General features: G+C 41.2%; 1 protein-coding gene across 4 annotated transcripts in view; it reads left to right on the top strand.

Moving 5' to 3' along the window:
• LOC128759167 (transcription initiation factor TFIID subunit 4-like) overlaps window positions 1-13,899 on the top strand; it is an 81,373-nt gene that overhangs the window by 12,962 nt on the left and 54,512 nt on the right. For all 4 annotated transcript variants that reach the window (XM_053865921.1, XM_053865920.1, XM_053865919.1 and 1 more), the window contains 3 exons: window positions 126-323; window positions 3,925-4,000; window positions 5,828-5,942. In XM_053865921.1, coding sequence (XP_053721896.1) covers window positions 126-323; window positions 3,925-4,000; window positions 5,828-5,942 — 389 coding nt within the window. The remainder of the gene's footprint in view (window positions 1-125; window positions 324-3,924; window positions 4,001-5,827; window positions 5,943-13,899) is intronic.

Here is a 13,899-nt window from a genome sequence, read left to right as displayed (position 1 = left end):
TATAAGAGTTGCGACCATGCTTTCAATTAAGTCATTTCAAACTCACACTTTTATATAAGCACCATCACCCTTTAATTTGACCTTTTTGGCTTCCTGTCGATAACTTATCTCCTTCCTGTCTACAGAAGAGCCTCCCAGCCCTGCGGCTGTCTTTGCTCAACAGTCAGCAGTCCCTGACCCAACCGCCTCAGCATGGAGTCAAACCAGCACCCTGTGGCACTCCTCCTGCCATCGTGACTGGCCCAGCGGTCCGCTTGCGCCACCCGAACAGTATCAGCCCCAACACGACTGTGCTTCCTTCTGGACAGATCGGTCATGCAATTGTAAGTATGGAGGCGACAGTGTTTGGGACATGTCGCTCAGTAATATAAATACAACTAAACTTGGTGTTCAGGTTGATTTCACTTTATATAAAAATTCAAGAAACCTGATTCCTGATGACAGATCTGATGGCGTAACTTTTATTCACTAAACACAAGCAAGACATTATTCTATATTAGGACTAAGACCAAAGTGTTACTATATACTTATTTACTACATATTTACACTTCCTCCGTGTAATCCAGGTCAAAATATTATCTGACTGGGTTCTGTGTTAATCTAGAGTCCCTGTGTTGTTCTGGCAGAGAGTCAGTTGTGGAACACAATGTGTGTTGGGTAAATTTTCGCAGTAACTTTGGGAGACGGTGCTGAAATCGTGGCATGGCACCTTGTGAGTCGTGGATTGCGTTGCAACATTTTGTACCATTTTTGTTGTTTTGTTTGACCAAAACCGTAGACCCAGAGGCCAAGACGTGACCATAGGCTACTGGTACCATACAGTGGACTTGAGACTGGTCTTGAGAACTTCTCTTTTTCTCACGTTACATGTGATGCCATGCTGAGAAAGTTGATAGTCAGGGTCTCAGTTCTGCTTCACAAATGTCAATTTAGAGAGATGATGTCGTCTATTACTGTACTGTATCATTTGTTCATGTGAATATTGCTCTCCAACTCTATTTTTATGGTAAAAAATGTAGCAATATTGACAACAAGAGCACGCTTCAAAGTCTGCCACAGACTTACGACCTCTCTACTTGAGCACAGTTAGTTAATAGATTTTTGCGGGGATATGAAGATCTAACAACCTGAAGTGTCAGAGTTGTGGACACGGTCGTCACTGTCAGCAAACTCAGAGGGCTCATTATGCGACCACTCACTCCATTGGCGTCGAGCGAGGTCAGACTGAGACGGGCCAGGTCTGGGCAAATGAGCGAACGCCAGAGGCTTCTCTCTTTCTCTGTCACTCTTAACTTTCCCTCCTCTTCTTCTCTTCACTGTATCCACTGCTGCATCATTCTCCCTCTTTCTGCGACTCGTTGAAGGGTGAAGCGAGGTAACTAGGTCAGCCCCAGGTCAATTTTAAAGCAATGTGGCGGCCGCAGTCCATGTCCGGAACACGCCGCTGGTGCCTCGCTGAGCTCTCTCTCTCTCTCTCTCGCTCTTACTCTCTGTCTGTCGCTCCCCGTCCAACACACACACACAGAAATACACTGCACTGACACAAATGATCGCGCATAACAGTAAATTAACACCTCTAGGACAGCAGCATCTTGTAGAGTTGGGCAAAATCTAGTCAATACATTGTGTTACTGTTTCGAGTGTAATGGAGTCTGCATGTCCAAAAGCATATGCCGAAGCAACAAGTACATTTTCAGACATTGTCTGGTGTCTGTTTTTCCCCAGTATATTTGTAACAGATTTGACCATTCTGTTGCTCAATATATCAGTTAGTATTCTGCAGTAATTTGATAAGACAACTTCCATTCCAAACCATCCATTTAGGGTTTAATGTTTTTGAGTGTAGCTTCTAAAATCTGGACAGAATTGAGCATTCTTGCGTATTAAACAATGTGTGATTCGTAATTTACCTACTGAAATAAGTTTTAATAGCAAGGCTCACTTTCACTTTTCACTGAGGTTTCCCTACCCTGTTCACTTCTCATAGGCAGTCAATTGCTTTCATTTGAATTGTTCATGTTTTTTAAATTTTTGGTTGAATTATCCATCGTTAAACTAACAAGTAACATTTCCCACCACTCGAAAACCCTTCAAGACACCCTTCAAGGGTTTTGCATTCTTCTGCAAACTGTCTGCACCTCCGACTGCCTGAGGTCAGTGAACAAGTAAAACAAAGTTCATGAAGTAGGGGATGATTTGTTGCTGGGATACACGGAAAATTATTTGTTAATATATTGTAGAAAATCATATCGTTAACCTAATAGTACTTGAGGTATTTTTACGATCTCAGGACTCCTCTTCATCACAAATACTTTCAACTTCTACTACTACTACTGGAGCCTAGTACACTAAAATTTTGTCAGTATATGTGGTAGGTGGTAAAAATTGTGTATCACAGCGGCAGCAAGAAAAGACCGTAACACTGCAACAAATTGATTTAGTTTGAACATTGCTTCCAATGTTATGTTATTCCAAATCCAGACATTGCCAGTTTTTTCTCTATATTATACAGTTACTGTTTATTTTAAATCCTAAGCCACTCCTTACTCATACAGTACAAAGCCTATTTATTTACAGAGGTACCACAATATTTTGCTTCTCACATAGGAGCTTGAACATGAAGAAACAAAATATTCTAAGAAACACGTTAAAACACGACATGAATTGTTGAAGACACCTTTGTCTTCACTTTCAGTGTCTGCTCTTTTCCCTCCCAAACTTTCTATCAGAGTTGTTTTTCTTCCTCTCTAACTGTGTCGCAGGCTGGCCAGAGGTGCTGGCTATTCCTGCCTGCGCTGAATGTATTTTTTTCCCTCTCCCTCCCACTCTCTCAGGCCCCTGCAGTGGATCTCTGGGAAAAATTGCCTCTGTCTTTTTTCAGTGCTTGAACAGTAATATAGCATGTGTCAGGGAATGGAAAACAAGGCTAAAAAATATGCAGCAAGAAGCAAACTGGTAGGAATGGATGACTGAGCCCCAGGCCCGGCTTGTGGCTACTAGCAAGGAAGGAAGTGACTCTAATAGCCCGGCGCGGCCCTCTCACTCGCCGCCCCTCCCCTTTCGTGTTCTTGTTTTCCCCTTCTTAACTTCTTTTTATTGTGATCAGGAATTCTTTTTGTCCTTCGTCAAACCGAATATTGCTCATGAACGCCGCAACAGTGGATCTTAACTATTGGATTTGTTCCATTCTGTTTAATTCAGTGAAGTTTGTGTGTACCAAAACACACACAAACCTGTTAGCCCATGCTAATAAAAAAAATATCAAGTTTAGAGGTTTACAAAATACCCTGTATTATTGGTAGGTTTGCTACAAGAAATATGGATTTTCTCCTGGTCTGGGAGGAGAAAATGCATTTTTTTGGTTTTGTTTTTGTAAAAAAAAAAAAGCATCCTTAGTGTAGGCGCTAACAGACTGTATGGAAAAATGTGTTCATATGCCTGCAGTGATTCTTCTGAGAAGTGAGGTGGCGCTTCATCCTCAATGCGCAAAAATTTGTGGAGGTGTAACAGTCCTGCTGATGTTTTGGCTCAGTGACAAATGTTATAAGGAGGATGGGTCTTAACTTGGGAGGCAGCAGTAAGAGTTATGTGAGGTACTTTATTATTGTGAATTTGTATTGTTGTTTGAGTGTTGTTCATGACTGGAGTTCAACTCTTTTGAAGAAGTACTATCTTACGACCCAAACAATGGAAATGTTTATTAGCTTCTCTTCATGTGCTTACATTATTTGCTTCAGATCATCATGCAAAATCCTAGACTTGCTTAGCACTTGCTAAATGGGATCTATAGCACTAAATTCTCGCAATCTAGACTCACATTATCTCCATATTCACTGGGTAATACAGTTACATGATTGAATTGAACTCATTTTTATAGCAGCTATCGAGACAGATTTTTAACTGCTGATGTTTGTTCATCACTAGGGTTACAAGACAACAAACACTGCGACAGGACAAGTCCGGGTTCCAGTGATGATCACGCAATCTGTCAGAACACAAGGTAAGGCCACTTTTTTAATGAACACAGTTTACTGTTAATTTCCTTATACACTTTGTTTCTGCTTATACTTCGATAGCATGTGTGACTTATTTTAACATAACCTCTTCTGGTTCTTTCTGCTAACAACAAAAAAACTACACAGATAAGTTGTAAGCAATAACAACCCATTGTGTTCGGAGTGATGCTAGGGTGTTTTGAAGTCCTTCAGGTTCACACGGCAGAAGTTCGTTCACTGACTGCTGAGGATGCTCCTCCGCCCAGCAGCAAATAAAATAGTAGTGAACGACCCGCTCTAGTTTACTGAATAAAGGACAGCCAATTATTTTTCACTGGTTTGGAGATGGCTTGCTGAATCAGCGTTGAGAGATTCTGTATTCTGATTTGATAACTACTAATGCAAGAAAATTTGATTGAGGAACAGCAATCAGAAAGGCACTCATCCATTCGATTTTAGTCTTTTGAACATTCTAGAAAATAGAATTTTGGGATGAATAATGGAGAGAAACAACACTCTAAAACACGACTCCACTCTTGAGTTCACCGTCTAGATTCAAGCTACCGTTCCCTTTACATTGTGTTGATGAGCTACACTCGTAGAAGCATTTTCATTTCATTTATATATATATATATATATATATATTTCTGTGCTTTTCACGTACCCCCAGAGGTACTTAAAGGCTCGCAGTAAATTCAAAAGTACAAGATATTATTTAAGAAAACATATATTACTTTTATATGTTTTATATATTATGTCTTAAATGCTTTTTTTCATTTCATTATCTTAAAAAATTTTTAAAAAGTCAAACTGCAAAAACACAGCCATCTCCAAAATCTCCAAATATGTACCAGGGATTTGTGTGGGGTTATGTGCACATTAGGAAAAAGTTCTGTCAAGAAATGATGCTGTAGTGACTGGACTGCAACAATATACATTTCATTATTCCCTTGATAAAACTGTCTTTAAGCTGGTTGATGCTGAAACAACAGCCGTTGCGAAAAGCGTGGGGTCAGTGGGGGCAAAAGGTTGCAGGTAGCAATTGAAATTGTCAACGGTGTTGATCAAAAAGCAGATGAAGATGGTGAACCTAAAGCAGATATGTGAACTGTAAACTTTTCTTGTTACACTGGGATAATAGTTCTATATTTGGGAATCAGCAGCGAGCTGTGAGAGAACAGGTGTATTTTCCTGTTTGGTTAAAATCCTTCTCAAACATTTGTGCTGCTGCTTACTCACACTGATTCACAAACACTCTACCCACAGAAGCCCACAAACATCGCCCAAACTCCATCCAAGCGCTCCCTAAAGAGTAGTGTGTGCTCTCAGGTGGTGTGCATGTACCGCGCGTATGTGTTTACTTATTTCACTTGTGTACGTGTGTGATCGGAGGTGCATACAAATTTGATCTACCCCCTTCCTCAAGATTGCCTACAGTAAAAGATCTGTAGGTTGTTTTATGCCCATAAATTGGAATGCGGCAATAGTTCTAAAAATACTTTTCTTCGCCTCTCGGCTAGGAACATGCCTGTTAAAATCAAGTTGAAATTCACTCTGGCAGTCCTTGTGCCTCTCTGGAAAACATGTCTCGGAGCAGCAAAGAGTTAAGGAGTGTAAGGAGAGGCCGTGAAGCGCATTGATATTGACAGAGCGACGCTCCTCTCGCCGACCTGGGGAAGATGTCAGTGCCCCCCCCATACTCCCTTTAAATTATCCCTCTGAGAATAACAGAAACTATTGAAAGTTAGTCGCAAGATCGGGTGATATTTGACACAGATGAACGAGGACACTTCAATCCAACACATTTGTTTGCAATGCATTTTGCTTCGCAGGCACTATCGGAAAAGGAGCCGCCATCCAAACAGGCAGGAGTCCCATGGGCTTGGCTGTTCAGATATCCGGGAATCAAAAGAATAAGCTCAACGACCCAGGAGGAGGCTCTTTCAGGTACAATTTCTTCTTCAGTCGGAGAGCCTGCCGTGTTTGTCAGCCGTCACATGGGGGCAGCATCTCTCCAAGATGTCGGCATGACTACAGGCGACACTTGGAGCAAAAGCTGAGAGTGTTCATCCTGCTTGGCCACCTGGCTGCCCGCCCGCCTGACTGGCTGGATGATTGGTAGCCCCTTTCTCTGGAAACCCACAACATGAAAAGACACAATCTGCCCATAGATCTCCCTCACACTGGCCCTCCTCGTGTCAGTGTCACAGCCATTCCACGGCAATGCAAATGAGTCAAATCTTCATTTGGAAATAAGGAAATTGTGTCCAGATGGTTGGAATTTCTGGGTGCAGTTGTCAAAATACCTTTTGGTTAAGGCAAACATACGGTATTTCGCTGGCAGCCTCTCTCTCTTTCGCTCGCTCTCTGGTCTTGTCTCTGCTTCATCTGGGCTTTAGTCTAAAAACATAAAAGGCTCCTCGCCCACATGCTGGCCTTTGTGGTCTATGTTTTAAGTGAGTTTGTGTTTGCAGCAAATACGTGTACATGCTTGTTTGACTGTGTTACTGCACACAGGCTTTTATGTCTTTATCTCACGCCGGAGTCTATTTTCTGACTCAAATATGTCACATGTGTATCACACTGACCAGAGCCGGGGATTACATTGCCCTGACGTGACCAGGCTACAAGAGTCTAGGTCACATGTGCCAACAGGTTCATGGTAATGGTTCTCCTCCCCCCACCCCCGAGGGTGAAGGCAGTGCCCGGGGCTCTGATTGATAAACCAATAAATCTTTAGCTGCGTTGGTAATTAAGCTGTCAGACCCGCTTGTTACTGACAATCTTTTTAACCCTGCGGTGATCACAGTGGCCCTTCACTCACAAACACACCAGTTTTAACATGAGCCCGGCATCACACAGCTGCTCTGTCACGAAAGAAGCATGTCATCGACTTTGTGCGCCATAATTTCCTCTCACCAGGCCAATCGTTTTCATAGTGCATACTCATGTCAAGTGTGATGCGTTATGCTCCACTGTTGAACCAAACTTCCTAAGGTCTGCTGCTTTTATAAACCTCATATTATCAAGAAAAAAAAAGTAGTTTGTTTTTTAATTAATTCATAGAAACAAGTAGTCAATTCGATCCTGTGAAATTGCAACCCGACAAAACAAATGAATTATTTATATACTTATACTTCACTTGTGTACTTCACGTTGTATGCTGGTATATATATATATATATATATATATATATATATATATATATATACATATATATATATATATATATATATATATATATGTTTAAAGCGTATACACTTGATATTGCTCTTTTTTTTTTTCAAATTTCAATTTTCAAATGTGTTGATCATTTTAACAACAATGACTAAACAGCATTTAAATAATAATAACAAAGTGAAAAACAATAGCTAAAAAAATGAATGAAACAAATGAATTTGTCAACGAAAAAGCTCTGCCTTCTAAGCTTCCATGTCACTTTCGGTTTGAGGGTGAGCTGATTACTGCACACCGATCCAAATCTATTTTGATGATTTAGGTTTTGCCATTGTACAGGCACTTCTACTGACAGAGATGGCTGATTTGGGATGAGTTAGGATTGATACAGTTTTCAGTGAATTACAGTGTCTGCCAAGCAGTTGATCCAGAACATCAATTTGATCTGTTTCCTTGAGTGACATTCAACTCTCCAGTATCAATGTCACCTTATTCGTTGCCAAAAAGTGTTTGTCCTGCTAAGTTTATATTCACAGAAAGTAATTAGCGGTTATACCTGCATCTTATCTGCTCCACCTTATTATTAAACTTGTGTGTTTGTTTAATTTTTAATCAAAACAATGTTCTCTTATCTGCATCTGTTTATTACAGACAGGTAATGAGGATTGCTTGCAGGAGCAGTTTTTTAAAGCTGATTCCTGGCTGATTCCCATTGGAACGGTTGTGTCACTGTGGCTGTATTCGCTGAGTGAAATCTTCTCTTTACAAAGTCTTATCTTCAACCTCTAAACCCACCAGCTATAGAACTGTTCATTTCTGTGATAGTACACTATTATGGACCATAAAGTTTCACAATAAATGCCATCATTAAAGCAAGATGCTGATGGTAACTATGATGGTTGGAGAAGTTAAACACCACTTTCTTCAGTCGTCCAGTTGTGTGAAGAGGCAGGGATGATCTTTGAACTGTGCGAGTCAGGCTAATCCTTTTCCTCTTGTTTATGTACTGCATAACATTGCCATCCCTACTTTATTGTTCAACTGTTTTCATTTGGGTAATGTATTGCATTAATGGGCCCATACAGAAATTAGATAGAACTTTAATTTTGCTGGTGCTATTTTTTAAATTCCATTATTATGTTGTTGCCACACACAGGTCTCATCTCAACCAGCTGCTTTTCCATTGAAGAGAGGGCCTCAAGGGCAAATTCATGTTTTTATTGCATGAGTACTTCACCTGGTAACTTTTTACTCAAATTTACCCGAATTTTCTTTCACTTCCTGTCTACATCTGTATTCATATAGTACTTCTCATGGAAAATGACCTGAGAAGCCCCACTGTACAAAAAGAGGCTCAGAATAAACTCAAAAGGAAGTACTAACACTTGAAGTCATTTAAAAAAAATGGCACAGGAGGTACACTCAAGGACCCACACACTTACACCCAGTTCTCATTCAGGCAAAGTCTGTGTTCATGAACTGGAGTTTGTTGCTTTGGGAAAGGATGAGAGCAAAGATAATTCCTTCTGCTTTGCCTGCACCTGTGTGCTCGGTCTTGCTGACCAAACTCAGCATATGTTGAATTATATTTGTCAAATTAGAAAACTCGTCGCCATTACAGAGTGAAAATTATTTGACAAACATCATCCAGGGGTGTATGAAAATATTGATACAATCAAGATTCTTAATACTTGACTGTGTAATACTTGGCTGTGTGATATTGTGTTGGCTATATCGATATTTAATACATAAATATCTGGATATTGCTGCTACATTTCTGACAAATATTACAACACTGCTGAATTTACAGTATCGCAACATGTTGCAATATATCATATGACCATTTCTGTATCGGTATACGTACCGTACACAGCCTTACTCTCATGTGAAATTGTTAAGGTTACACTAACATTTGTGGCCCCGGAATCCTTCTATGATCTTAACTCTTACGTGCCAGAGTTCTGAGAATATCGATGCGGTCATGTGAGGACTAAGAACTACACTCCAGCCTCACCCTCCCAGGCCTTGTGTTTGTTGTAGAAGAGATGTGTGTATAGCTGTCACTCTCAGACTCTGGTCCCAACAGACCAGCTGTAGCACAAACACACTCATACATACACACTGCAGGGCTTGTGGGGTTTCCAGTGCTGCCCCAGCCTTCTGTCTAAGTGACCGTGTGTGTGTGTGTGTGTGTGCATGTGCAGTTTACAGTACAGAGTGAAAGCAGCTGTCTGCATGCCCTCCCTCTTGCATCCCCTTCTCATCTCTCTGTAAACACCCGACATCCGCTGTAATCACAGGCAAGCCAGCCAAGGCCCCTAGTCCTCTGCCAACCTCCGAGCTCAGCCTCAGATGCTCAAATCCAACTGCGTCCTACATGGTGGACACACACACGTACGTAAACACACAAACATTGGCAGTGCCGTACTGGAAGAGATACAAAGGTAGAATCTTTCAGTGCCAATCTGTTTAAAGGTCTATCAACCCGTTCCATTATTTACCAGCAAAGTGAGCTCATTCCGCCTCTGTTGTTACGTCCTTTGTTCCTTTGCAAAGTATTCTCTGATGTGCGTGTTTTGCTTAATCTGCTTTACAAATCAATTTGACTTAATTAGGACTTAAAAGTGACCTCCCAAAAGATGTTGATGTAGAGACTTGGAAACATCGCAGCCACAAGATTTGATTATGTTCAGATTGAAAGCTGCTGCAATAAAAGCCCCGCCGACCGAAAGGCTGTGCGGTCCAAAGTGCTTTGGAAAAAATACAACAAACAGAAAAACGTAATCAGGGAAATTATAGAAATGTATTTTTGTGGATATCTACGTCAAATTAAAGATGGGGGAGTTAGCAGTATTATTTCAGTTAGAAAGTGGCACAACATGGGTGAAAGCAATGTTACGGTGAGTAAGCTCAGCATCACTGTGTATGCATGTGTGAGCTGCCAAGCAAGTCGTCCATCTCTGTCAGAATTGATGAGTAAATTCTGTTCTATCTATTCTGTTTTTATCCAGTCGTAGTCTGACAGAGCTGGCACTTTGATAGAAAAAAACTAACAAATTGATCCTAACAACACAGATTCATCATGTGTTAAGTTTCATTCTCAAGCAACAGTTTTCAGTGCATGTCAGCATCCATTTTTTGTGTCCTGTATTGATTTGAATCCTGTTTTATGTAATGTATTTTATGTATTTGTATTTTATAATTTATGTATAGTAGATTTGTTATTATTATTAAGGAGACAAAAGGCGATTGACGCCCGGATAGAAGCACAAAAGTTTTGCTCTTTGCATTGATTCAACTTAAATTGATCATTCTGGTTTCACATATTAAAATGCAGTTAATCATAGTTAATTCATTACAAAACCTGCAATTAATAAGATACCACCCCTAGTTCATGAATAAACCCTACTAAATCTTAGTAACGTCTTGTAGATTTACAATGGCTTTTAAAATATCAGAAACCCAATTGTAACCTAGTAGTTAGGAATGGCTGTCGAGTCGGTGCGTTGGTGTCCTTGCGCTGTTATCAACATTTACTGGGAAAAAAACCCTAATCTGTTATATGCCAACCCACAAATGCCTGCAAAGCCACAACCTGGGTGTGATAATCTTGTCCTTTTTAGAGTCTTCCAGAGCACAATGTAGTGGTCCCCTGGTCTAGAGTCTTTTTCTCTGTGTCCTCCTAGCTGGATAGGCAGAAGAAACCTCTTTGTGCCTTCGAAGGCAGAGTCCTTCTCAATTGATGGTTTGGGAACACTGACATAGTGAGTCAAACTTCACTTCAATGTTTAGAACACCAGCCGAAAACTCTAGGATTCCACCCCTTATCAGGGGGCCCTAAAGCTGCCAAAGCGCTAGGGAGAACCCTCTAATGTATTCGTCATTGTTGATGTAAAAGAAAATGTCCATTAATCCTGGATAATATTCAAGATTGTATTGGGTTTATTACTCAAACTTTGTGAGTTGCATTGCTAACCTTTCAAGGTAGACTTGGTTTCTGTTTGACCGGAGCCTCAATCACAGTTTTACAGCTTGAAATTCTGTAAGATTGCAAACTAAATGTGATGAATGGAACTGAATATGAATGCAGATCATTTAAATGATTCTTTATGGCCCGATAACAATCTCTCATAATTCACAAGGAGCACCCACGTTGACCCACATGCTTTTTGGTAAATATTGCAGAATTTTATTCTCGGTGTTCCTCTGGGTTCAGTCATTAGATCAATCTTGGCACCCTGCGAGGTACCGGAGCCTTTATCCATCAGGCTACTGCGAGGGGGCTGGGTGTGAAAGTGAAAGGGGTGTATAAGAGCTGAACGCAATTCTCCCCCTTGCACAGACACACACACACACACACACACACACACACACACACCGCTAGTAATGGCGTTTCAATTTTCCAACCACCGATGGCGTGCCCCAACTAATACACAGGCTTGGTATGGAAAAAAAACCCATGCATATGTATTCATGTGACCGCTGGCTGCATGTCCTGGAGCCAACCCGAACCAATAACTGAGAGGCTGCTCTTTAGCTTCTGTGGAAGCTAATTACGTCTCTGCTCTATTAGCACTGAGGTGCAGTCCTGAATATTTTGCATTTCATATCTCGTTCTCTCCTTTTAATGTCAGACCTGTCTTTGGTGTACTTATTTGATTTGAGCGCCGGTAAGCTAAGAAATCACGGTGTGGTGGAAGAGACAACTGTGTTACGCAGTGTAATCCCTCTGCTGTGATAATCTGAATAATTACAATTCTAGCAACAAGCTGAGATTCTCTGTAGAGAAGTTGTAGATTCCACAATTGTTGATTGTTTACGTTGGCTATTTACGGATGACATGTGATACATGACAATGATTCAAAGTTGATTTAAAGTAGCACGTTGTCTGGCTGACTGGTCAGCAGACTCGGCACTCCATGTTTTTTGTCACGCATATAAGAGATTAATAGATGCAGAAGACATCCATCGAGGCAGTCTGACTTAACTCTTACTTTGAAACACTAAACAAACCTAAATAATGGAGAAAGCTGAAGATGGATTTGTGCATTTCTGCAGCACTTGTGAGTTTAAAACCTGAGCTGGTGGTCAGCATGCAGCAAGTGTGATTAACCAGTGCGTGGTTGCCCACACTTCATCAGTTTGCCAGCTACTAAATGACCAAGTCACTATGATCTGCCTATAGATATGGCGCTGGATCTTAGTGAGGGTTTGGTAACACGTGATTTCGACACAGGCGGTTCCGGTTTGATGATGAAATGATGGCACCCAATTGATTGGCCAGTAAGCCTGCATTATGTGCCGACCTGAAGCATAGCCAAAAACTGTTTCCCTGGTGACAATCTTGGCATTGCATAACCTTGACCTTGAAAAGTACAGCGTCATTTATACGCTCATCAGTATGTTTCAACAGGTCATGTGCATTCATTTTCTTGTTTTCTTGCCATTAATTTTCCATCTGGAAATGCAAAGTTACATTTCAAAGTTGGAAATTATCTTTTGCATTTGTTTGAGCTGTGCTGCTGCTCTGTGTTCTTGATTGCCTTGCGGCAAGATTCTTTTTAGAACAGGTCAACTTCTCCATGAGGACATGATGAAGTAGGGGCAGAGCCTGCAGTGATACAGTCCTGTAGATCTGCGGTTGTGTTGTTGTGTGGAATCACTTTGGGATGACATAATTAGCTGGTGTGATGCTGCGCAGGCTTTTATCTAGAATTTTGAAACAGGGTATCCAAAGCCCCTCCCCGAGACCATATCCCCACCCCCAGCCCATTCCCCTGCTGACTAACTTGCTTTGTAAAAAAGCAGCTGCTAACATTTGTATTAAAGGTGAACACATTCTGATGCAGGGGTCTCTGGAGCAACTGTTACTTAGTTGACCCTGATTAAAAAAAATATATAATCTTTCCCTTACTATAACCTATATGTGTGTGTGTGTGTGTGTGTGTGTGTGTGTGTGTGTGATCCACTGCTCCCCAGTGCAGTTCGCTGCACATCACGTGGAGCGGGCTTCGTGGCAAAAAAGAACGACCAAAATACTTATCCGATAAAAAATCCATATGAGCTAGTTTTGTAAAGGATTCTTTAAAGTTAGGAACTAATCTCTGGTTTCCTCCTTTCAGCGTCACACATCCCATCAATAATAGTGTGTCGTGATCGTGATATGTAGATAACCGCAAGATAACGCTGCAAAACAAATATTGCAACCGTGATGGCCAAGCTATGCGAAAACACCATTTTCATGGAAACCAGTGTGATGACACTACGAGTAGAGCTTTATACAGACATCATGTTTTGCAGACACACCCTTGCTAAACGCCCTGGTAATGCAGAAGGAGCTAAGCTCGAGGTGTGTGAGGGCCCACTTTGGTGAAACATTGGTGATAGTCTGTGCCATCCCTGCCATGTGGTGTCATGTTTTATAGTAACACCTGGACCTTGGTCAAGTGATGCTCCACATTTGTGCCTGATCACTGTACCCTTTCTTTCTTCTTGCCATTACATCGACAGCATGGACAAACTGTGACGGCATCGCCAAGCAGCCTCACTGTTTGTGTGTTCTGTGGTTCTTTGTTCCATTTGTCAAAGCCAGTCAGAAAATCCACTACATGCTCTGGGCTCGTCCTGTAAGCACAACACGTCATTGCTCTTCAAATTCAGGCCAGAATCTGTTTCTCGGTTTGGCAAGTGCTGAACTGTGGATTCATTTGTTGGTCATGGTTGTGAC

The sequence above is a fragment of the Synchiropus splendidus genome, chromosome 5 (genome assembly GCF_027744825.2).
Source record: "Synchiropus splendidus isolate RoL2022-P1 chromosome 5, RoL_Sspl_1.0, whole genome shotgun sequence".
Lineage (NCBI taxonomy): Eukaryota > Metazoa > Chordata > Actinopteri > Syngnathiformes > Callionymidae > Synchiropus > Synchiropus splendidus.
This window is presented reverse-complemented; position numbering and strand designations above follow the sequence as displayed.